Source organism: Rhea americana, unplaced genomic scaffold (genome assembly GCF_003343005.1).
Source record: "Rhea americana isolate MKP2758 unplaced genomic scaffold, rheAme1 scaffold_337, whole genome shotgun sequence".
Classification (NCBI taxonomy): domain Eukaryota; kingdom Metazoa; phylum Chordata; class Aves; order Rheiformes; family Rheidae; genus Rhea; species Rhea americana.
In genome coordinates this window covers 363,801-390,128 of record NW_028186465.1, presented here as the reverse complement: position 1 = coordinate 390,128, position 26,328 = coordinate 363,801, and the positions used below count along the sequence as shown (strand labels likewise).

Here is a 26,328-nt window from a genome sequence, read left to right as displayed (position 1 = left end):
CACTAGTTAATAAAAATTCAAACTCTTGAATAAACGATAAYCAGGTTGAACTGTCAAATTATGTGGTGTTGCTGTGGGTTTTTTGTTTAAACTTAAACTTCAGGCTCTGTGAAGCATTTGCCTAGACGGGATGTGCAAGGTGCCATGGATTAAAAACACAGACCCGTATGGAATGCGTTTGAAGTTTTCAAGAAGGTGTCGTGCCAGACTTCATTCCTTAATGACCTTCGGTACACCTTTGACAGTGGAAAGGCAGTTCAGAATCATATCTTGTGATGCCATGATTTTGGCAGCTATCAGGAGATGAAGGATGTTAGAAGTTAAGGCTTTTATCCACAAATGATGGTGTATATTAATAAACTCTATACCATATTTACAAATGCTTTCTCTTGTATTAAAACTAACAGTATTCTGTTCACAGTGCCAATGTTTATACAGGTAGCAATCCCACAGTACTCCAGTATTTTGGCATGGGAATCAGTAGCGCTTTGTATTTACAGAAAATGTACACATATGAATATAAACATGTTATTTGAAACAGTACTCAAAAGATAGATCTGTTCGTGTTTCAAAGGTTTAGACTGTACAACACCTTCCCTTTCATTTGCGAGGGAATACTGTTCCTTGCAGCGAGAAGATGCCAGTCTTTTATCCAAAGTGGCATAAAAATGATTACCAAAATGAGCTTTGTTACACTGGAGTTGTGTATACGGAGCGTAACTTCAGTCTGAAGTTTTTAGATCTGTTTAGTGCACAGAATACAAAAGTTAAAAAGGTTTCTGTTTTAATTACTAAAATAACCAGGCTGTCTCTGCCCTCTGCAAGCGCTGTCTCGCTCAGCCAGTGTCCTCTGGATTTTGAAGATGCTGGTGGCCTAATGTGCAGCCCAGCTGCCAGACTGGAAAGTGTATGGTGCTCTGGGCTTATATACATGTGTCACAGTATGACTCATGGTAAATGGATATATAACCAAGAGAGCCTTTATCTCCCCTGTTCTCTCGGTACTCCTCCCTGCTTAGTGGCAGCAGTAACTGGCCTGACCACAGCACCGCTGACTGGGCCACCGCAGTTGAGCAGTTAATGATCAGAAGTGACGAACGGCTTCAGGCAGACGCAAGGCGAAGGGGGAGAGGAATACGAAGGAGCTCCACACTGGGACCCAGCAGAACTATGGGTTTATTCGTGAGGACCCTTACAGCTCTTGCTTTGCTGTTTCTTCTCTTTCCGTGTTCCTGCCAACAGGCTCCCAGCCCCTTGGGATGTTGTTTGCTGCTGTGATCAAGACAGAGATAGCAGTGCTATAAAAGAAAAGTGCAAAGCTGCCACTAAGGAGTCTCTTCTTCATTTAAAGTCTGTTCTTGGTTGCCAGTCACTTGACCTGAGTGGTCGCTGCTCCTATTACTGCTGTGTTGCTTATGGAGCAAACTCCTCCACTTGGCCTTGTTCCTCCTGAGATGGTTTAGCATATTTTCAGAGAGGGGAGTGTCTCCCGTAAACTGGGCCCACCTCTCAAAGAGCGGCTCTACGATGTATGTCATGAACCCTGGGGAAGCATACAAAATAAGGCAGGTCAGGAACAAATTCATTCACTGAATGCACTTCCCCACAGAGTGGGGCAAGGGAATACAGCAATGTAAATTGCAAAAACTCTGAAGAGGGTTCGATAATTCCTCACGCAGCTATCAACTCTTGCAAACTTGACTAGTGCATGTGATGAAGATGTGGATCTACCTGCATGTGTAACAGTAAAATCTGAGAGAGAAATAGCATCTTTCTCTAGGAGATTTCAAGCCAGGCAGTTACCTACATGAAATCACATGTGATGGCTACAATTTTTATTCATAGATATTAGAATGACCCCTCCCTTTTCTTCCCTTGTGAAATGACTCCATCGAATATTTGCCTTGGACAGGTTTCTTTTTTGAATGTTTTTAGAATGTGAATCATGACTCTAATGGCCAGGATCTAAGCTCTGCATCAATGAAATTATTCAGCAGGCTCAGCCTAAATAGATGTCCCTGAACCAGAAACCAAAAACACTGAGTAGTTACCTGTAATTTTCATTTTTAGGACAACTTTTTTTTTTTTTTTTTTTTTTCAGGTCGACACTCTGGTTTTAGCATCTTTTTTATTTAGTTGCTCTAGACATCAGTCAACAAGTTTCCTAGCTGTGGCTGTGAATGAGGGAGCTGAAAGTGGGCTATGGTGTGTTTGAGCCCTGTAAAATACCTAAGAGACTACTACAAAGTCAGTGAATGCTGCTGTGGCTGTCTGCTTCCTAGTACAGAGCTTGCTGGACTTGTATTAACTTGGGGACTTCTGCACTACCCTATGTTATATAATATACCTCTATTTATGTATAGACTATGTTATAGACAGGCATGTTGTAGATGCCTCTTTTATACTGTAGAGTGCAGACAAGAATAGCAGTTGAAATTTGTATGCTGGCCTTTGATAGCACATGAGAAGACTAAGCAACAACTTCTTTGTGCCAGAAAGGTGTGTTTGCTCTAACCTATTGGGAAATTGTCTACTTTTTGTATCAGTTCACCCTAGAGTAGCTATTGTACAGAGTAATGGCTTTATTTAAGTAAACTACTATAAAAATATCTTTGATAGAAGAAAATAAATTGAAATAATGCTTTTAAGATTTAAACTACAGTATGATGCCAACAAGGAGGAGCTCGGAAAGGGAATGTTTCAAAGCCAGAATTAGRATTTGGCTGCTGTTCCTTCATTGTGTGGGGATAAATTACGACGTAGCAGGTTTATCTGCAAGCCATGTCTCACTTACGCCAGCAGGTTGCCACTCATGCTGTAACCTTAATGCAGCTGGGTTTATATAACTCTGAAATGACCAGAAAGGCCTGATACTGACAATAAAATTGCTGTCTGGGGCTTGCTGCAAACCCTATGGCCTGCGTGTGAGGTCTCCGGGGTCGTYTGAGCCTCCGCTTAAGGAGCATTTGTGCCTCTGCCATGACTGCTAGCCGGGGAGCCAGCTTGGACGGCTCAGCAGCTGTGGGGCTGGCAGGGCAAACAGCAAGGCAGCTGGGATGGGGCACCTAGTCTTGACTTGAGGTAGCTTTAAACTGTGAGCTATGGCTAACTTTGCTGTAGAGGTAGCCTTTGCCATGATGACCTAAATGATTTTGTGGATGAATCTTTTACATTTTAGAAAGGCCTGCTTCAGTTTTGTTGTCTGTGAATACTGTGTGGAATACATAGTATTCCCACTGCAGATGATCTTGGTGCAGTAAAATTTCACATTGGCTAAACTGATTAAGTTAACCTGATCTCTGCGGCAAAGGGAATCAGTTTTGCCCAATTTAAAGCAATCACATGAGGAAAAAGCCCACCATGATTATTTATTATTAGATGACTTCTTTTAATTCATTGCTTCTGCCCTATGATTTTTCTGGCAAGGGAAAAGGAAGATTAACACCAGTTGTTCAGCTGTAAGACAACGAAAATGTTTCATGGTTATGCAACTGCCCAGTTAACATGCTGTACATATGACAGAAAACTACAGATGCATTTATGAAAACACGAACTACAAAGTAGCTATAGGGCTGCTGAGATTATACTGCAAACATTGCCCTGGAGTCATTGCTCCCTGCTTGAGACCTATCTGCAGTCYAGCACGTGAAAGCTGTGGGGATGCCAATATGCAGCAGAGCAGAGAGAGAAAACTTGTGCTTGGTGATCTACAGACAGTGAGTCAGGCTTGTGAAGGACAGCTGAAGTTATGAAAAAAATAAGGAAAGACAGATGAATTGAGATCCTGACTTGCTGGTCTCAAACCTCCAGAGAACAGCAAAGAATATGGTCTGAAGGCTCTTAAGATCACTTTTTTTTTTTCTTTTTTTTTTTTTGTCTTCTCCACTGGATCATGTCATGTAACCTGCTTTTGCAGGAGAACTAGATTATGGAGTGTTTGTGAAGAATCTGTGGAAGACTGGACAGAGGAAATAATGGTGACATTATTTTAAACTAGAAAGTTTTGTTGCAAATTCAACAGTTATGGAAATTCTTTCCCTCATCATCCCAAATAATCAAATTACTTCACTGAAATGAGCTTGCAACTGGCTGATCATCTCTTTGAGGCAATGTCATGCCTCACCTCATAAAGTAAGGCAGCAAGAAGTTAATCCTAGATCAAGTGTTCAGGATTCACAAAGTTGACCTTGGCTGCTGATTCACTAGGCTTATGTGGCAGATGGATTTTATTTCATCACATATCACGTTTCAGTTTTTGCTTGAGCTTGTGCCATACTGGGATAAACATGGAGATAACAGAATGAAACTAGTGCTTACCGATTTGTATGCTTGGTATTGTGTCCTTCTGCTGATTACAAAGAGGGCTTATTTCCAGTTCAAATTTTTGTTCCAGGTCACCTACAAAAAAATAAAATAATTTGCTGCCACTCTTATCTCTTTGCCTTAGCTATGTGAGACTGCAGCCGAGACTGCAGCCTCATGGATCTGAGCAGTTGGAATCTCGCACCAACAAAGACCATATTAAATGTTTGAATACCTTTGTTTTGCAGACTCTCTTTTTAATTTTTATTTATTTATTTATTTATTTATTTTTGGTATCAGAGGAACTGACTAAGCTTACTAAGAAAAGTATCTCTAAGGAAAGATGATTTCTGAATGAACATTAAATCTGAGCACATAAGTATTCTGAGGACTTCCATTTTCAGAAATAGGTTCTCTTACATGAGAAACATTTCCTGTACATTTTAAGACATTCTAGTTTATTTACTTATGGCTTAAATGTCTTCCAATTAGAAAAACCACATAATAGGTGTTTCAGAAAAGCTGCATCTTCATTAGCACTGCAGCGTGAGTTGTTAGTGTGTGCTTGTGGTATCATGCCATTGCTGTTAAAGGCCAGCCTGACGGAGCCTGGCACTTAGTCCGTAGCTGTATCTGCACACTCAAACTAACCCGAGCCAGAGTGTGGGCTTAAGCAATATATGCTCATTTGTCAAAAGCTATGGAATTAAAGGTATAAATGTGAAATAAGAATGAAATTCCTTRTAATTGTGATATAGTTGAGTATCTGGGCTGTGAACTTAAAACAYTAATTCCCTGGTTGGTCCAAGAAGTCCCCAGAGAGTCATCTGCCCAGGGCTGATTTGAGACAGTAGACAGACTTCAGCCAACACAACTGACTGAGCTCCTGGCCCCTTCCACAACCCAGTATTTGACTAACTGGAGCAGRAGATCTCTGGATGGGAAGCTGGGGCTGCTGTGAGGAGTCAGCGGGTAGCTCCTGCTGTGTGCGGGCAGGGTGGTGTGTCYGGAGAYGCTGCGCAGCCTGGGCGGAAGGGGYGCTCCAGAGCCTGCCCCAGGCCYGTCCTGCTGCAGAACTGACCAAACTGTAAACAGTCAGCTGCAACTATTACTGCAAATGCAGAAATGGGCACGCAGGATGGTCTTTTGCACGTAGCTAGGGTAGTTAGTAGATGTTCTGCATGTAGTTGAAGATAATAGCAATGGTCAGAGGTGTGCTGGATGGTGAGAGAAGACCACAGGGCGGCTAGATATACGAATTCAGCAGCATTACAGCTCAGGGAGTTTCATTTGATCCATCTGAAGCTACAGTTGCTCTTTTTTCCCCCCTACTAGTACATTTTGACTTAAACGCTTTTGTGCTACACAGGCTCTACGGGCACATATAAAATAGTATATGCATTTTTAAGCCTTGCCTTCCTTCTCTGTGCAGTCTACAATTGTTTCTTAAAATACAAGTGAGAGGAATATTTTTGGTTTTAATTAGGTGTTTAGAAAATATCAGCGAAACATTTGGAGTTTCACAAACAAWCAAAAGGAACAATTCAGCAGAACTGAGACAAAATAAGTCTGTCATGTTTTCTAGTTCTTCTGTCCTCTTCTTCCCCCGTATCTCCTCCAGAAAGACACTGAGAAAATGTCTAACTCTAGCGACATCTCCTCTGTAGATATTCTGGGTCCACAGWGGTTCACCTGTATGGCCTTAACTGCACCAACATCCTCATGTCTTTGAAGAAGTGTTTTAAATGTCAAAGGTAAGATTTTCCTTCGCATAGTAAGAACTTAAATTGATGGCCAATTTTCTTACGTTTCAAGTTGCGATGTGAAAATAACTGCAYGCATGAGTTGCTGAGAACTTTCACACTGGGGAAAACCTTCTAACCAGTGTTAAAACCTCCACAGAGAAATTGGCCATTCAAAYTGTTTAAACATTAGCCATTTTTGAAACTTGTTCCTTGCCAATTCCAGTTTTATTTAAACAAATCAAGTTGCATTATTTTCCTTATGTGCCTACTTAACTTTTAAAATGCCCATTGAAATGATCTAGCTTTAAGACCAGTTAAAGATTTTCACTGTACAGGCAAAGCCCTGATTTCTTAAGATCAAGTTAAAATATTTTTTTTTAGGAAGGGTTTGTATTAAGAACTCTTTTAGGCATTAGCTGCTCCCTGAAATGTATCTGTATCTGATTTGTATATTTTATTTTAGAGCACCAGAAGACTTGAAGATCAGGACCTGAGTTTCTACTACAATAACATTAAAAATGTTTAGTACAAAGAATTTAAAAACTTTGCATGTGTTAGAGAAGGAAGATTAAACAATGCACTAATCATGTCTCTGCCTAGTCTATAATTAAAAATGACACTTGTTCTCAGTAAATAAGAGCATAAGAGCTATGGCTTTCAACTGCTAATCTCAGTGTCCGGTAATCCTTTGGTGTCAACAAACCTCCTTCAAACTCCAGCAGCAYGTGTAAGGGGAGATAGTGATCTACAATTTTTTTTTTCTCTTTTAAATGAAGTCATAATGATATCTAAATACCTGAATACTATACCTAATATAATACCTAAATACTGTTTTTTACCAGGATTATACAGCCACATGTGGTGATAGTCAGACCACAGTTTCTGTACATTCTCCCCTGTCAATTGCTAACTATTTTTCTCCCTGTTACAGCTGTAACTGGTCTTGTCTGCTCCAGCATCCCCTTTGAGAGGTATATTTGAGAGGTTATGCTACTGAATCTTGAGCTTTGGGRAAAAAACTTAAGTTCATAAGGGTTGCTGTCTTCTTCAGCATGGTCCCTCAAGACACTAAAGGTGAGGTATTGGGGCCCTGTCCTCATGTGCTGGGTGTTGATCATGCCTTGATTATACATCTGATTMAATGAAGCTGCATCTTGCTGTTTATCTCGGGCTGCTTATATCACTTGAACAGCATCGAAGTCAAAGACGTTTCACCAGTTCAAACTGACACTGGCTGCAAATTAACTTGTCCTTATTTGTTAATGTTATGGACTAACTGTATTAGGTACCAGCTCAAACGTGGTTTAAATTTGTCGGGTGGAATGAATTTTTGCACGAACTCAGTGCTTTGCTGTGTGCTCTCCCAGCATTTGTACCGCTTGCCTTAGGCTCTCAGGATGCTACTAACAAAGAACGCGGTGATTACACTCTGCTGCCCCTGTCTGTGTTGTAGCACAGCATGACCTTGCCTATGCAGATAGAGCCAAATGGTGTAATTACTGTGTTAAAAAAAAATAAATAAATAAAACAGCCCCTGCACGCCTGAGCTCTCTGCAGGGGTTTGGAAACACTTGCAGTAAGCTCGAGCAGAGCTCTGGCTTGCCTGCTTTGGCCCATTAAGCTGCGTCAGCAGAGCCTGGCGCGCTGGGAATCGCGTTCGACCTCTCTCTCTGCGTCCGCACGCAGAAGAGCGCCTTGTAGCCGGGAAGGGGCGAGGGCAGGACTCAGCCTGGGAAGCGAGACGCAACGCAGGGGACGGCGGCGGCGTGGTCCTGCCGCGGGTCGGAGGAACTCGCGCCGCTCCTCCGTTCCTCCTCGCTGTTAAAAGGAGGCAGCGCCTCTGCTCGGCGGCCGCTCTCGGGGCGGGGGGAGCCGGGGAGGGCGCGCGGCGGCCGGGGCTGACCTTGCCGGTAGAACTCCTCGCAGACCCTCTCGCTCCACTGCTTGCTCAGGTCCCAGAGCCGGCAAGGATTGCAGATGTCCGCGCACTTGAGCGCAATCTGAAAGCAAGCGAGAGAAGCCGCGGTGAGAGGGCGAGAAATCGTCGTGCCGGCGGTGTGTCGGCTGTAGATCGGCACCTGCTGGGCCGCGCGAGCGAGGCTGAGGAGGGTTAGGATCCCCGGTCAGAAACTGCGCTTCTCGCTTTAGCGTAGCGAGAACCAGAGGAGGCCAGACTCCAGCCCGCGAAGCCTTCGGGATGCTCCTCGAAGGGAACAAGCCAACGAAAGCTCCGGGCTGGCTCCGGCGGACTGCCTGGCTCAGCACCCGTCGCTGACGACAGGGAAGGGAAAAGCCAGGCTGGTGCGAGACTATTTGGGCATCGTTTCCCTGCGGTCTCAGTGACTGACCTTGCATCTCGCCTCGATTACGCTTCGTTTTAACGTCCGCAAGCCCCTGTTGGCGAAGCTGAGCGCGGGGCCCTCCGCATCGCCCTTATTGCWGAGCACTTTTAAAGCGCTTTGCGGGGGAATGAGGCTGGAGATTTTTAAAAGCAAGTAACTGCTGCAGAGAAGTAAACAGGCAACAGTCTGCCKGTCTCGCTGCCTCGGAATAAGACGTCATATGTCTGTTTCTTCGGGGATTGAACCAGCTGGTTAGCTCGGCAGAGGACAGAATTCCTTCTGGGACCCAGCCGGGAAAACATACTAAATACTTCCTGTACAAACGGAGGCTTTTAAACTAGAGGAGGGAAATCTCCTAGTCACTCTTGCAGTCTGCAAGGTCCTTTCAAATACTAGGTAGTAATGAACCTATCCTGAGCAATCAAAAAAAGCTTTTTGCGTTGTTTTTGTTTTTCAATTCTTCCACAACTAATCCACCAAAAAATGAATCTCAGCATTTTTGTGCCCTTAGCTTCTATCTTTAAGAAAGTGAGTATGGAGTTTGTTGTTGTTGTTGTTATTTTTTTTCCATAGACGAGATCTGTAATCCCTGTGCCTTTGGCATTTGTACAACTTTCTTGCTTAATTTGTCAGGAAATATGATAAGCCATCACCCTGCTGTGCACAATCCATGGAAAAAAATCTGAGAGAAGACTGTGTTTCGCAGAGGCCAGTCAGGCAGATTACTGCATTTCCCACACTTCTGGAAGGGGGAGATTTAACAGATCAGCACTTCTTTCCTTACTCCTGCCGCCTTTCCTGTAACCTCAACAAACTGATAAAATGTAAATGCTTGTTTTATAAATGATGATGATTACCTAAACTCTTTTTTATGTATTTTAGAGCAAAATTGATGTCAGGTCTCCAGAGAGGCGGGTACATGCTGCTGCTTTAATCACAGTAATGCTTTAACAGGCAGAGGTTTATTCTAAAAAGCCTGTTAATGACAGCAGCTTGGCTGGAAGAACCAGTTTGAATCTCTCTGATTTTTGAATAAAACTTTGTTTCTTCATCAGCTRGGAAGATCCAAAGTTTTGCATTGGAAGCACTGCACTTGCTGCCACAGCAACCGCTGTTTCTGCAGAGGCAGATTACAGACATCAGCCATGGGGGCACGATTTGGGTACCCGAAGTCAGGTTGCCTCGGAAAGAGCATGGAGCCAGGGGCTCTCCTGGTGATGGCTGTTTAGCTTTATTTCCCAGCATTTGACATTCTCCAGTATCTGCTGCATTCACAGCTTTTTAACTCAAGGAAATTGCTTAAAGAAATACTGGCTCCACATCTAGATTGCCTGACATGCTAGGTGGCAGGAGCAAAGTGATTAAGGTGGTAAGTAAGGAGGACATTGCTGACCAGATGCACTTTCTTATGCTATTCCAATGTTTACTAGGAAATACTATGACTTGAAAAGTGAACACAAACAATAGTAGCAAAAAACAACTTTAAAAGTTACCTGAAGCATGAAATGTCTGTCTTGTGCATCCTCCAGTCTCAAATCCTGATTGTCAAGGTGAGATTTCAGACGGATCAAAAACTCATTTTGTCTATTGATGTCTGTTGCCAGGATTAGGGAACCTAATTGCTGTTCAATATCCTGTCTGCAATTAAAGGAAAATAAGCCCCTTCAGTCGTGGAACTGTTGAATGTAACAGCTCAAAACAATCTTCTGAGGATCACGGCTGTTGTAGAGCTGCTGCTTGCTTTATGGCTCTGGTTTAGTCTATTTGGTCATTCTCTGCTGGGGGTCTGCAGGATACAACTGTTCTAGCTGCCTAAGGGGATTCATGAGGAACAGAGAATGTGGAAGAAAAATGCTGTTGGCACAGCTGGTTCTGAAAGCTTCCAAAAAGTGCTAGGTAAGTAAAAACTAAACAGTGTGATGCATCTAGAAAAATGTTTGCATCTTACTTACAGAAAAGTCTGTTTGAGGTAGAGGATTTCTAGAGGATATGTTCTTGGTAAACTCGCCTGTGATTAAAACTCAGTATCGCAGGCTTGTTGGCTGGCTTAATCCCCACCCTTTTTGGTGGGAATAACATTGCATAAAACTAGCTGGTAAAAACGTTACATCCTCTTTGCCTAGGTGCTCATGTTGCTGTTTTTTTCCCCTTCATCTTAAAAGATGGTGAAGATTGAACAATGCTTCCCTAGTAATATGTGMAATTCCCTAACAGCCTCTGTACTGCTTGGCTAGCTCCTCAATTTTTCTCTAAATCTGATCATTTTTTATTACTAAATCTTTGTAAGGTTGGTGGATGCTATGCAAAACTAAAAATGTCAACAATAGCTCTGAAAAGTCCCATCCTTGCTGGGACTCCCAGTATACCTAATGCTGACATTGCTGCAACAGTGACAAATTCTTAGAAACCACAGCTGCCGCCTGACCGCGTCTCATGATTTTCACATTGGCAGCAGGAAAGGGCCTCGGTGGCAGTGTCCTATTTAAGAACAGCGAAGGAAGCCATGAGCTAGTATGAGCGATGCGCTTCCTCTAGTCAGCACTTACGTCACTTCTTTCGGCAGGTGGGCCAGGAGCCGGGATTCTCGAAGCATGCCGATGGTAGACCGCCAGTGGTGATTTTCTAGCACTGAAACATTCTGGGCAGGAACAAGAAAAATAAATTCAAGGATTGGGCAGGTACACGTAGTGCAGATATAGGTTCACCATGTCACATGATGACTAGAGCTGATTGGAAATGCTGTAGCAAAACCGAAGACGCTGAGCCTAAAATGTTTGTTTCTAAGCCACCTTTTGGGTTTAAAGGAATTGGTCTAGATTTCTAGCACTAAAGACCTTGTGCTTCTAAGTGTCCTAGCTAGGGCTGTCCCTGGCATCCTGTTGTTTTATCATTTTTGAGTCCTGCTGTGAACAGAGGAGTTTTAGCCTAGTCTGAGCACRAAGTAGATTACATTCCAGCACATTTATTAACAAATGACTAAAACTATGGTTGCAAAATCTTATTTAGTTCATGGTTTACCTCATACCGATCCTAGGCTGACTTCTCTGATGCTACAGTTTGAGTGCAGASCTGGCAAGAAAACTACACTGCCAGATTTCCCTTGGAGTCAGGCAAGTGGAAGCCCCCTGCAGCTGCTCAGTGAAAGCAAGGAGAGCATCAGCATCACTGAGCGTCTTGCAGGGCTCAGCGTCTTAGTCTGCAATAAATTTTGAATTGTTTTGCTTTGTTTTGTTCTAAGTTGAACCAAAGTTGGAGGAGGGGGAATCCTAAGGAACAGAAACACAGCTTTCTAGGGAGTTTCTAAATCATAACTAATTGTTGACATTACACTACAAGTAGCTATGCTAACACCCAATGAATTTGTGCAAAGGTGAGCGTGYACACTTGATTGATTTGCCATTACAATATTTTCTGCAGTACTGTATTGTTCTTGAGTTCACACAGTCTCTGACAGGTTGTTTTGACGGTTTTTGTGGGTTTTTTTGTTTTGCTTTTTCTGTTTTTGTTTTGTTTCCCTTTTTCCTAATAGAAATCACAGATACTGCAACAAAAATACTTCCCAAGCGTGCGAAGACTAAGTCCTTTTCCTTTGAGGAGGTGGCAGATTCAGAACCCAAGACCTGCTATGCAATAACGGGTATGCATAAAAAGTACTTATGACAGCAATCTTGTTTAGTAGCCAACTTAAATACCTTTCTTTTGCCTAAATACATTAGGATGGACTTTGTACTTTGACCAAGAAAAACAAGGGAATGTAATGGCACATAACGTTTTTTTTTCCCTTTCACCTTCATACTCTGAGCTGAATCTTTGTCCCAAGCGTTACCCAAAGTCCATAGAGACGACACAACAGAAAATTCTGGGACAACAAGGGTTAGCACCCGCTTCCTACCCAAAGGTTAATTAGAGAAACCCTGCCAGCCACCTCTGGCCTTCGGGAATTCCTATATTCCTTTGTACATGGGTTTAAGACAGTGACTGTGTGCACGGTTCCTGTGGTCTCATGGAGGCCCTAGTCCGACTGCATCAGCCCTTGTGACATCCTCACTGCAGAGATCCGCTAGGCAGCAACGCGTGCCCTCGCTTCCCTTCCAGAGAGGTAGCGTTACTTGTTGTAAAGGGCTGCTTCAGCGGCTCCTGCCTCAACCACAGGCGTACATTATATTGATGCATTTGYAGCAGGTCCCTGCAGCAACCTCGGAGGCACTCTGATTTTATTTCTCTTATTTATCTGAGAAAAAGTAAGCTCCTGTGTGTCCTTATTTGCTACCCCTTCGTCTGCTTTGAATCTGTTTTCATAAGATGCTTTCTCCTGCCCTTTGTGTAGTTCTTTCCTTAAGGAGTTTCTGAAAGAGAACTTTAATAAAAGGTTGTAGAAAAATCTAGCTAAACAATGCCCACTGGGTTGTCTTCATTTATCTTCTTTTTCAAAATATTGTGATGTTTCAGAGGCAGTCTTCCCTTCTGTATTTCAGAAACCAGCATACTTTTAAGAATTTAAAATTAAATAGTGTCTTATTTATTCAGTTAATTTCTCTGGAAATCAGAAATTGTGATTGCTAGGACCTAAGTCAGGTGATTTGGACAAGCAAGTTRTCTTTTTATTTGCAGTTTTAAGCTAGTATGTGTTGGTTACATATTTTTAGCTTAAGAGGTTGTTATGGCAGTATGGTTAGGGACCTGACATTTTTGGTGTTAGTGTGAAAATGTTTTCTCAAAAGAAACCTGCAAGATGAGTACGAAAAGTTCTCTGACTTGAGAATGTAGAGTAGGTTTGTCTGTGAAAAAAAAAAAACACTTGGCTAGCTGAGGCTCACTGAAGGAACATATGGAATAAAGAAGCTAATTTCAAAATCAAAACACTATAGCTTCATATATTAAGCACCTATGTTGTTGTTGTGGTTTTTTTTTTCCCTTACTGCTTATGGGGTGACTTCTTCCTTCTGATCTCCTACATGTCCTCAACTACAAGAGAAACCTCAACAGAGGAGTCTTGTTTTTTGTTCTCAGGTAAGTCTCCATCCCTCTCTTGGCAGTGTCCCTTCCTGTATCTTCACAGAGCACTGTGTCTTTGTCCTCACTCGGAGATATTATTTTGTTCCTGTAAACCCTTCCCCTCACCTCTCTGCCTCCCATAATCTGCCCTTGCTTTTTCATCTCCTCTTTCATTCTTTCCCAGCTGTTAGGAAGCCTGAATTTCTGCTTTATCTGCTAATGGGAGGAACCTTGTTCGAATCAATAAAGACCAGAAAATACTGCCAGGTGCCAGCCTTTTCTCTTCTGCAATGACAGAATTAAGACAAAACTGCTACCTTGGAGCACTGGGAATTGGGGATTATAGTGAAAGGGATTGTCTGTGGCAGAAAAGGACAGTAGGTTAGTTAAGGAAAAGAGAATGAGGGACTGCTTGTGGTGGGAAGGAAGAATGGACTCCACGAGAGACTGCAGATCAGCCTTTTGAGAGCTGAGGAGCAGGTGGAGATGAAAATACCAAACTACATCAAAGAGGTGCAAAATGATGAAAATTGAAAGTTGGTTGACTTTTGAGAGGCAATCCTTTTAGGGGGGGATATGAACAGCTCCATCCCCCAACAGCCACCTCACCTGCGGTGATATATTGGAGCAGGATAGACCTGGAGACTGTGTTAATTAAGGTTACCGAGGCACTAAGGAGAGTACGTGACATAGTTGGTGATGGAGATTAATCTCCATATCCAATCCTGGAGTCAGGCTGCTGACCTGCAGCAAAGTCCCCAGCAATCTCTGCTGAATCCTAAGGCCTGACATACTGTGTCTATCATCACTATGCTAATTCCATGAGGAAGGAGGAATGTGTTGCTTACATATTAAATTCCCACRTTGGAACATTACCCATTTGGTGAAACAAATGCTTCACCTACATGGTTAGAATATCTTTTTTCTCCCTTTCTCTCCAGCTGGCTCACAGCTGAGTTTGCAAGCCTGCTGTCCTCAGCATTTTCTACTTCTGGCCATTTGCACACTTACTTTGCTGATGCTGAGCTCTCCCAAGCTCTGTACAGAAAGTCTGCATCTGTTCCATGCTGAAGGCCAGCCAGGACAGAACTGAATATGTAGGCATCCAAGAATGTTCTTGCAACCAACTACTAGTTGCTCAAAGGGAAAAACAAGCTCAGGTATCCATCCCAGAGTAGTTCAATTTCTGTAAGTTTCTGCTCTTTGCCTGCTGCTATACCCAGAAGCTAGATCAAAGCTGCTAGTGTCTAGTTTCTCACACTTAAAGTACATGCATGTAGCAAAAGGAAAAGTCAAGTTAACAAGTGACAACTGAGCATGAAGTCATATGACACCCCTGTTAAATGCAAGCAGCCAGAATCCCTGAAGCTGTTGCCAACAACTAGAAGAGTCAACTTTTCCACCCAGGAACCTTCTTCTGCCTCAGGAAGGCTAATTGCCACTAGCTACCTGATTTCTTTGGCTGGTGGGGAGATACCCTGTACAGGAGATAAACCTGTGTGACAGTTTGCTAGTGTGAATTTCAGGTTGGTATTTTCAGTTGTGATCTAAAGAGAGTTTGCTTTCTCTCTCTCTCTCTCTCTCTCTCTCTCTCTATATATATATATATATTTAAAAAAGCTCTGAGTAACACAGATTTGTTTTTATGGCTGAATGCTAGGAAGCCTCTGTAGCAGCTACAGCCTTAAACTGGTGGCTGGTTACAATACAGACTTCAGGATGGGGGTAAAAATCTGTTCTTTTCCTTACACTAACACAAAATGTCCAATTTGTGGCTTTTTCTGAACTATCTACATCATTGGTTCTTCAAACCACCACACTGCCTACAGTTGCAAATGAAAAAGAATAATAACTTGAAGACAAGAACACTGGGTATTATCCAGTCCCAGAGAAAAATGCTATTTAAATTCAGAGACGAGGGGGATCTAGATTTCTTGCAATCCGTCCCCCACCCCCACCCCCTTAGGATCAGAGTACCGAGGATCTACAAGTAAGGGAATTGCAGAAGTGGTAGGCAGCCAAAGTCTGCCTCCACTATTGAAGTTCTCACTCTGGTATAGTTACACCAAACACATCATTCACCACCAAACAAAGCAAAATAAATATGGTAATTGGTTTAATTATACAAACTTAAATTCCAGAAAATGGCATTTTAATTAGAAATGCCGCTTTTAAGACTGCAAAGTAGAGCAGTTATAATTGACACCCAAAACATATATTCCTAATTCTAATTTATATATAGCTATATTAAAGCTATCTATCTCTCTTTCTTGGATTTATAAAGATTGTTTTGTACTATAGATATTGAGTGTGACCATTCCAGACTTAAAAACTGTTATTCTTTGCTTACTTCAGAACTACACAAAGAAATAGAAACTCTTAACTCTCTATTATTGAAGTTATAAAATAACATTATGTTTATATCAAAACTGTTTATTTCCTTAGGACACGCATACTTCATTCTCAGTAAAAGACAGCATTTCTTTTTAAGAAAAAGGAAATACGACTTTTTCATGTGTCAGGCTGAGGTCATTCTTTGGGTAATGGAAAGGCAGGATTGTACCAAGCTGGACAACCTTGAATAGTGTGTTGCTTTCAGTCAAAAGTAGTAGAAATAATGTCAAATAAGCCAAATGCATCAACCAGAATTTGAGCTAATTGGGACTTTTTAGCCTCCAGAGACCAAAGACAATGACTAACAAGCAAGAGTACAACTTTTATTTTTAATTTTAATGGTGAATGCTGTCTAGAAGTAAAGCCTGCATCACCTACCAAGGAATGCTGTTGTGTTCCTCACAGGGGGCTGATACGCAGGAATACATAGGAAGTGATTGTAAGAACCCTGATGTCACCTTTTACGCTGTCCTTGTAATGCTGGAGACTTGAATTAGAGACTTGCATTTACGTGCAAAATTCCGGTGCCTGACAGGCAATAGACTCTTGTGGAAATATCTTACACCTTACAAAAATGCTTTCTATCCTAAAGCAYTGATTTCTTCGTGAAACAAAACCTATCTTCCTGAAACATGATTCTTGAATATATTCACGTCAGCAGCTGTCAAACATTTTTCATCTTTGTCAAATACTGACTGACCTCATTTTGCAAACTCTTTTTTCCCTGATGATTCAAACGTAAAGTTTTTATTTAAATTTACACACAGTTAAGATCAAAGAGACTCAGTGACAGATGAGTGCTAACTATGCTAAAACTTACTTTTGTTTGATTTTGTTTTGATTGCTCCTAGTAGTTCTGTAGCTGTGTTGGAAGTTTTTAAAAAAACCCAAACCTCTAGAAAATTTTTACTTCAGTTTCAGGCACATGTTAAAGTACTAACCTTGAGAAGAATATAATTGACTTTTTTTAAAAAAACAATATCTTACCAAATCCAAATTTTTCATGAAAAAAAATTCAAAAAATGTCATTGCTTTTAAATTTATTAGCATTAATTTATTGTATATTACTAAGATATCTGTAAACAATTAATTTTACATCRATTTAAGACAAAAAAAAAAGACTAAAACTGCCCTAGCATTTACATTAAATATGTGTCCTGTCATGAACATTCCTTAACAGTATACTTAAAAATTCCACCTACTGTTGAAATACTCTGTTTTCTGTATTATTTTATCACTATCTTTTCTAACCAACATTTGAAAGTATATTCAAGCCAAGTTAGACAAGCAAGAACCCTCTTGCCAACATACTAGTATTTTATTTTAGCTGCATCTCTTTCAAATTAGCCTGCATTTTGAACCTATTCATACTTTACTGTTTCCCACTGACAAGGACTTGTTCATGACTTTAGGGCCAGAGTTGRTATCGAATGGCTCTATCCCACTCCTTTTCAGAAGATCCTTAACACAGGTTCCCTAAGTCCCCCGGCTTTTTCTCCTCCTCATTCAGYTGGCCTGACATTTAGAAAAGACTGCAGCGAAATGCTCCAGACGTGTATGGGGATGACTTAATYGGCCGCATCAGCTTGTGGCAAGGCCAGTCACAAAGTTGTGTCTGTCTGAGCATCCTGGTGTCCCGGCTGGGGCTCCCGTGGCCCTGCCTGTTCCCGTACCTCAGGGCACAGGACGGCTGAGCTGGTACAACCAACTGCTTATTGTAAAACACAAATGTTGCTCGAGTATGGGAAAACGAGAGAGCATCTCATTTGAAGTACTCAGCAAATCACAGCAAACTCATGACAACAAGCATGTGTGGAAGCTTTAGCTATTAGTGAGTCTACTGTAGTTAGGTGAGTTTTTAAGCTATGTTCCGTTTCTGAATTTTAATCTGAGTTTTAACAAAGGCTGAAGTTTACTCTTCTGAAGGCTAGAAATCAGTACAATATCCGTTTATTAGTCATGAATTAAGATTAGTGGAACAGGAATGATTATCAGCACACATACAGAAATATAATGGAAAAAATAGAGATGTGCATATGTAATAATATATGTGTGCACAAAAAGATAGGTTCTTTATATGTATATAGTAATTGTGGATACAATCCCCAGCTACAATAATTGTCATGGGCCAACTCTACAAATACATTCAAAGACTAGAAAAATCACTGGAGGATGGGTTCACTGATGGCTACCGAACAAGAGGGCCTGTGTTTTTCTTTCAGGAAGTCTACTACCGCTTGCCAGAGTTGGGAGGGTATATACCAGGTGAAGGGCAATACTGTACTTATTCCAGKCTTTTAGTTCTCTCTGAAACCATTCACTGGCTGCTCGTGGAAGCAGGATACTGGTCTAGGCAGTATGTGGTGATGACCTACAGTGGCTGTTTTTAAGTTCTTTCTTAATATTTCTACACACACGTGTGTAAATATCTACAGCTTTTCCTCTGGTTTATCTTCTATTTTTTATTAACTGCAGTATTTAATTTTACTAGAGCCACCTGAAGTAACAGTTTCTTTTGACATAAAACCAGTTTAGAACATTCCTGCTCTTTACTTGCTCACTGAAGGAAAAGGAAACACAAACTGTGATTTTAAATCCCCTACCCACAGTTTCTTATCCCAGATGATCCACAGTAGAAATAATGGAAAACACAAGAGAAATAACTCTGGATTTGGCTTAAATGTCCCCAGCAGATATTGGCATTTCCACCTTCTTTCTCAGGTGTATCAGCTTTGTTATGTGAACAGATACCCAGTGAGAAGCTTTGCTGAGACCATCCAGACTCTTAAGTGTAGGTCAACTTGATCACCACCTCCAAGCCCCCTCAACTTTAGCACGAAAGTTGATTGCAAATTGCTCTACATATTCRTGTACATGATGAGCAGTTTTACCTGGTACAGGCTGGCAAGGTGGTGTTTGGTTTTGATCAGAAAGGGTTGGTTGACACCTGGATGATCTACGTCATGAGCTGCAGCAGCTAGCAGTCCAAGCATGATGTCCGAAGGGGTAAGGAAGTTGGCAAGCTGAATCACATATGTTAATCACAACAAAAACAATAAACAGTTTCTTTCTTTTGAAATATTAACATACCAGCTGACATATCATGGCATTGCTCTATTTTGTAGAAGAGTACACAGATAATCAAATACAAATAAATTTTATAAACAGCCTTGTTAAKGTAACTGTAGAACAGGCATCAATAAAAATATCAGGCTATACACTTATATGTTGTTACATTTCTATTTCCCRTTCATGGCACTATACAGAAGGTTATTATGGAAATGCTTGAGCTTAATCTAAAAGATTCAGTTTTAATAAAAGGAAATAACTATACTAACAGGTTGGCATATGTTAGGATATATGATAGAGCTCTGACATACCAAATATTTTGCAATACAAACAATACATCAGATTTAATTTTTCTAGTAAAGTACTGTGCTGTAAAATGTAGAGAATTTATAAACTTCTGAAATTTCAGACTTGTTTGTTAGACATCTCAGTTCAAATAAAGGTGTTTTATTAGAAGACATAATTTAACTTTCTAACTTCAGACATGTAAGTTAGAAAAAAAAAGCTAGGCCAGTTTCTTTTCTACTATACAACTTGTCATTCAGAAACAATTGTTTTATTACTGGAAAAAAAAACAGAAAGACTTAAAGCTTACTACTTCTGAGAGTTAATTAGTTATTATCTGTATCCATGAATCCATAAGGAATACAAGTCTATGATGTGGTAGAAGCATCTGGTGATGAGAAATTCATAGATGTATCCTACATATTCTGGATGTCAACTGTCCTCTGCACTTTTTGGCAGCAGGGACTTGCAGATCTTGGAGGAGATGGAAATATAGGAAAGCTGGGGCCTGCAACTATCCTTACTTACAACTACTTTATTCTGGTCTAACAATTTGCTGCTTCTAGCAGAACTCTTCATTTAAGTCAAGTCAAATCAAGTAAGGTCAGTTATATTCTTASGCTGTGCTCAGCATTAAAATGCCTCCCATAAGACATTAAACAACCACCCAGTCATCTGTCATCCTGACTTTGTTAGGACTTGCCATAGCACTCAAGAAGTTGCTGTTTGCTCTTTTAGAGGATACTCTTACAATAGAGCCAGCTAAAGGGATTGTGTGCCCATTTTTGGCATTTCACTGCCAAATCTGGTATTTTGAAGTGCAGATGAAAGGGACGTATGCCCTGAAGTAACTGAGCCATGGGCATGCATTCCCTCCTACAGACTTTCCTGAGAGGCTGTCACTGCTGACGCTCTTGCAGTAAATCTTGCCAGAGCTCCTGTGACAGCACTCTGACACATCTGCACAACGAGAAGCGACTACAGCAGCTTGTTTCCAGCAGCTGGAGTCTGTAGCTGGCTCTTCTATTGACTKATTGCTGACTTCAAGTATGCATTCATTTAACACTATCTATCTATCTATATTTTAAATCTTGGGAAAACAAGTTGAGAATTATCTGAAAGCAGTATCAGTGTGAAAGGCTGTCATTACCTTGGGCTCCCTTAGATAGCAGTGCATAGCTTGCGTGACATCAGCAGCATGGACAGCGTTGTGGTATGGGTTTTGGCTATGGTAATCTTCTTGAACCATAACTAGGAACCAAAACAGAAAACAAACATCCTTCTGTCTCTGAATTCCRTGGCCACAATTGGGAATTGGGTTTAAAATACAATTTAGAGTTTTACAGTCAGCTGCCTAAGGAGTTTCTTCAAATATCTAAAGCTTCCATAGACTAGTGCTCTTATTGGGATGCTTTTAGAAAAAAAAAAATGCATGAAAGGATTTGTGAGGCCCAAGGGGACATACTGGGTCTACTTCATAAATCAGCGCTTTCTTGTCCTAGTGAAGGCTCTCATTCAGGAATAAAATAAATAAGGAAAAAAGGGCAAACTTATCCACAACGGAGTGTAATTATTTAGGCTGCCGTCATAGGGGAGTAATATGTCATTAAGGCAGTACCACCTATTTTACAGCAGCAGGGGGTGAGGCCCTGATAGCCTCACATCATTTATTATTTGGGTGACTAACTACAGCCAAAGGCATTCCTGCACCCTCCAGGCAGAGAATCAAAAGATACACCATTCAGGTAACTGAAGCAAACTCTGAGTGACAGTGTTAGTCACATCTATGCTTCCATTTTAGCATACCAGCCCCCCTTGTTTTAATTTGTAGAGCTGGAACTGTTCCACCTGGAAGACTGAGAGCCAACCTTTTAATTCTCAGCTTCCACTAGCACAAGAAAATCATTGAGATTTGTGCTTCAAACTCATCTGTGCCTTGCAGCGCTGCCTGCAACATTAGGTAAATGTCCCAGGACTATAAATCCTGGGACAACACCACTTGAGCATAGGAAGCTGCATATGATTTTGCCCAAATTGCTCTCCTTGAAGAGCAAATTAATCAAACCAAGAGGTAAAGGCAAAATAGCAGCGGCACTACTCTCCAGCATGGAGTGGGCCAACGAGCCTTCAGTTTGTTTTCCTTTCCATAAGCATCTGCAGTTACAGTTGGTAATCCTTTAAATCCCTCTAATTATCTGAAAGTCCATTGCCTATCAGCCCAAAGCAGTCAGAAAAGGCAAGGAGACTTTGTCTGTCTAGTACTGGAGGAATGCTTTCCAGAAGTGACAATTATGYGTTCTTAAAGAAGACACCCTGCCTTTGAAACTCTGTCTGACAGTCTAACAAATTGGCATTCAACTGTATTCAAAACATGATGCAAAAAAGTAATTGATTTTGGCCAATTTCTTCTTTTGGTTCGCTGRCAGCATGGGTCTAATATTTCTGTTGGCAGTAACAGCAGCAGGGGCTTTCATCAACACTATTCAGCGCAGACAGCTTGATATAATTTGTTGAATTTTGCACATAAGCTTTTAACTGCCCTGGGTCTCAGTGGTCTATTAGTCACTAAAATAATGACACTGCAGCACAGTTCCATTGTGCGGGTCGGTTCTGCAATGTGTGCAGTCTGCGTGGGCCTGCTCTGTCTGCCACATCGCCCCATGACACAAATATTTTAAAATCATCAGTGCAACTGTGGTACTGGAAAGCTGAAGCTCAGTACAGAGCTTTCTGAAGTCCTTCACTGACTTAACAGGTACTGAATTGAGTACTTGTGTGCCGGTAAATTGTGTGTTAATATATTTCACAGAAACATTTTACTGAAACATTTGCAACAAAGTCATTATTTTACATAGACATCCAGATCAAGACTATGTCTTTTTCTGTGCCCTGCTTAAAATGTAAACTGAATTAAAGAAGATTTTGAGGTGAGCACTTACTTACCTAAAAACCTGTGTAACGTAACCATGTCTAACTGGAAATGGTGAATAAGTCCATGCACATTGAAGAGGTGACAAAGCAATGTTACGAGACTATTTCCTACAAAAGAAAGGAAATACTGTTAGATTCCCTTAACAGTGGGTAAACTGTGTATGCGTAGTGGCAAATCAGGCATGACTAAATATCTTGGTAGCTTTCTGGCTGTCAGATGAGCTTAGATGATGCTCACTCAAGAGTAGCTTATATAAATTACTTCCATACACAATCAAGACTGCCTGCGGGGCTATATCAGAGGAAAGCCAGTCTTGTGGCTAGATGCTATACAGTCACGCTGACTATTTCAACATGGTACAGAAGGTGAGTTGACATGGTATCATCTGGAAATCTTTTGATAGTATTGTTTGAGAACCACATCATCTTTGTAACCCATGTCTACTTTCAGAAACTACAGAAAAGGCGAATGGCTTTTCTGGCACTTGAGTTTGCCGTACTTTATTAATTTCAGTTATGTGTAAGATCAGACTTAAAAATTTTCTTTAAAAAATTTCTGTTAAAATTTACTGGTAAATCAGCAGTTTGTAATTAAAGCCTTTTATTTTATTCATGACCTAGCAAACATAAATAATCTACATACACAGCTCAGCTACAACTGGATCTCGCAATACTAGCAGACACAAGAGAAAATGAGTTACAGCATTTATAGTATCATGTCTCACCTTACTGTTAGTGTGCCTTATCATGAAATCAATACCGGGAACTGGCAAAATTGAGCCTATTTGGTGCTATATGATCAAATATATGTACATATAATGTTTAGAAAAGTTTGTACTCCATAATTCAGTAGCAATGTTTTGAGAAATGTTGAAAAAAACACATTAAAAGTATAAACAATGTTGGAAGGGAATCTTTCCTCATTTCACATAGCTCAGGAAAGAAGATGAATGGACATAGAAAGAGGAGGCTGAGAAGAGGAGAAGAAAAGGATATAGGAACTTATTCAGTCCTAGCTACTGACCAGGAGCACAGAGAGATAATTTTGAACAATTATGTTTTTGCCACCTTTGCCATTTCTAGTCCTTTGCACCCTTCACTGCCAGTCATTCTGCTGAACTGTCCTCTGAACGAACTTCTACACCTTCAGCCACACCATACTCTAATGATTTTGGGGCTGGGATCTTGATCCCATAAGCAATACACAAAGGACGACGGTGGACACAAGCCTCTTCAGTGCCTATCTGACCAAGAGTTACTGCCTAGATATGAATGTGTTCGTGTTGGTAGAGGCACATATTTCACAGATGCTCTCTTAGTGGCATTTCCTAACTACTGAACGACAGGATTCATTTCCTGCCCGGATGATTAACACAACAGAAAGGTATCTTTGGTTAAAGGCATTTTGTGTTGGTAGAAATTGATTGATTATGGAGGCCTGGACTTCTCAACCAATGTACCTAATAGGTGTATTTTTAAGTATCTCTGGAATTTCCAGGGTAAAGGAAATCAAAACACCTCCTTGAATAAACACTTCACAATAAACAAGCAAAAGGTGACCATAACAAATGTAAGAGATTAGATTAATAAGAAAACATACTTTAAACACTACACTACAGCTGTAAAAGTTCTGGAAAAAATCCTGAATATGTTCCAGGTTATGATTTTAGGAGGTGTTAACCATGCCCAACTTCTCTTCAGTGATCTAAACTGAAAAAGCTTACCAGTGATAATTAATTAGGTATTTTTAGAACAGCCATCTAGGAGAAATTTTACAATAAAACATTAAAAAAAAAATTACTTACCATTTGTCAATCGGTCAAACAAGAAAATGTCAAAATCCCACATTCCCACTTTGGATAACATATGCTAGAAAACAAATATGAAAAGGCAAATGACTGGTATGTCAAACTGTAAAGGACACCAACTATTATTCCACATTACTCAGCCACAGAATTGTTTGCAGCAGCTTTGAATTTCTGTTCAGGAAAGCTATAAAGATGTATCTGAAACATCAGGAGCCAAATTTAACTGTATTACGTGAAATATCTCTTGCACTTTTAACTGAGGAGTTGTTGAACTTGATACTAAAAATATCTTCAAATAAAGCTTAAAAACATAGAATAACACAAAACAAGTTATTATGAAAATATTCCATTTTAATATACAACTTTCATATTGGTCTTTCACATGCCAAAATTAATTCAGTACAAATTTTCTTATACTAAAGTATAATCTTAGATCTCATGGTAAGTATTAATTATGTTTTGATAAACAATATACACAATAAACAATATACACAAATAGCTTTTACAAACTTCAATACAGTGCCTCTATGAAGCATACAGAAGAATTTGTTGTCACTACCACATGTAATATTTTTGCAGCTATATCAGTTCAGTCAAGAGACCAAGTCCAGAGTAACTGTATGACCGATAATGGCAAATTCAGTGTTTCCATTTTGATTTCTTAGTCTATATTCAAATTCATTCTGGATTTGTAATTGCTTTCTAACATCTGACTTGCAATCTTCTCTTGCAAAAATTGTCTATGCAAGTAATTTTAATGACATCAGTTGTGCAATTTTTGTTAGAAAATGTTCAGAACATTTACAAGAGTTGCAAAATAAAAGAGTTATATTTGATTATCATAAAGTTCTTTGCACTGAATGTTTCCTGTTTCCTAGCCTTTGCCACAGAGAGCTATGGTGGGTTGGCTGATAGGTGCTAGATATCTGCTGAGAGAGCACTGCATTTTTTTGAGTGCATGAATGAAATCCTGTGTCCAGGCTGCACCCGTTTAAATCAGTAACTCAGGGATCCTTCATCATTTAATAAATCCAGATCATAATTKCAATTGATAGAATCTGAAATACTGAACAGATTTAGACATTTCCTTGTTGYTTCGAGACTGAGTTCTTAAAGCTGTAAACATAAAAGCCAAAAGAAAAATACAGTATGTTTTCAGTGAGGCAGGCAAATAGAGCTGATCATTTTTGAAAGATCAGCCATGCACTTGCTTATCTGACCACGGAAATAGAGCTGATGATGCTCTTTGGAATACTGCTGGAAGAAACAGAGATGTGGAGACCTGTCTTACCCTTGCTTGCCCAAGGTAGTCCTCATCCAGTAAGTACAGAGAGGCTTGTGGTACAATTCCACGCAGTAACCGGGATGCATGGAAATACCTCTGAAAACTTAACAGTCTTTTCACCTTTTTCTTTGTGCCAATTTCCCCTGAGAGTGTTGTATCTGTGAAAAGCAATCAGTACAGAAACCATGAAGTCCAAGATCACAGATGACGTTCTCAGTTATTTAACAAGAAAAGTGACAGAGCCTTTAAACCATTGGTAAAAAAAAAAAAAAAAAMCAGTCACACTGCTTCTTGCTAATCCTCAGGAAAGAGCAGTATTCTCAATGTCAGATTTCTGAATAAATGAGATGCCCCTAGATAAACGAGACAAAACACACACACCCGCGCGCACACACACCCGCGCACACATCTGTGCTATCAAGCTGGGAGCACGAGTGGTCYATTGTGAACAGACAGCAGAACTCATTTCTCGTGGCCTGTAATAAAATTATAAACCCCTCGCTGGCGTGCAGGCAGCAGCCTTTTCCCTACAGCTGCTGCTCGTAAGTTAACAGCCCTTCTTTATACAAGGTGGTTTCCAAGCAGACACTGATGGCCTTATGCACTGCCTTTGCAATACAGTATCTGCTCTCACAGTAAATTAGTAAAAACAAAAAAGTGACGAGACTTCAAAATATAGACTCAAAGTACAAATGTATAACCCAGTTTTGGAAGAAAGCAGGAAAGAGAAAAAGAAGGAAAAAAAAGAAGGAAAAACAGGTTAATGACCCTACTGTACGGTGTGCAATCCTTCCTACATAGTAAGGTAAATTATAAGAGAAGAAAATATTTCAGTTCTCCAAATAGGAGAGGAAATATAAAAACAGAATACATGCATTTTTGATTACAAATAGAAAAAGTTATTTTTTAACTCCCTAATGCTACATAAGCAGAGGAAGATTTTCATATATGGATAACTGTGACACAAAAAACCCCCAAAGCAATTTTAAGGAGTGATTAGRTTAGTACTTAGAGTCATTAAATTGCTCTACTATTAGTAAGAATAATATCTAATAATATGTAGGCTTCCTAAAACTGATAGTGGCTTAGTTCATTTCGTCTGAACTTTTAACAGAACTTCAGGCATAGTTGTGAGGTTTTCATATTGTAGCCTGGGATAAGTTTTGGAAGGG

At 40.5% G+C, this 26,328-nt stretch overlaps 1 protein-coding gene across 1 annotated transcript in view; it reads right to left on the bottom strand.

Annotated features, from left to right (window-relative positions):
• Positions 1 to 313: 313 nt before the first annotated feature.
• The window catches only part of PDE7B (phosphodiesterase 7B), a 91,668-nt gene continuing 65,653 nt past the window's right edge, over positions 314 to 26,328 (bottom strand). Inside the window, exons 3-12 of the mRNA XM_085311261.1 lie at positions 25,163 to 25,314; positions 23,869 to 23,932; positions 22,076 to 22,171; positions 20,283 to 20,383; positions 18,670 to 18,801; positions 10,936 to 11,027; positions 9,883 to 10,027; positions 7,951 to 8,047; positions 4,318 to 4,398; positions 314 to 1,543 (exon numbers count right to left, since the gene is read on the bottom strand). Of these exons, the coding sequence (XP_085167387.1) occupies positions 1,326 to 1,543; positions 4,318 to 4,398; positions 7,951 to 8,047; positions 9,883 to 10,027; positions 10,936 to 11,027; positions 18,670 to 18,801; positions 20,283 to 20,383; positions 22,076 to 22,171; positions 23,869 to 23,932; positions 25,163 to 25,314 (1,178 nt within the window). The 3' untranslated portion in view covers positions 314 to 1,325. The remainder of the gene's footprint in view (positions 1,544 to 4,317; positions 4,399 to 7,950; positions 8,048 to 9,882; positions 10,028 to 10,935; positions 11,028 to 18,669; positions 18,802 to 20,282; positions 20,384 to 22,075; positions 22,172 to 23,868; positions 23,933 to 25,162; positions 25,315 to 26,328) is intronic.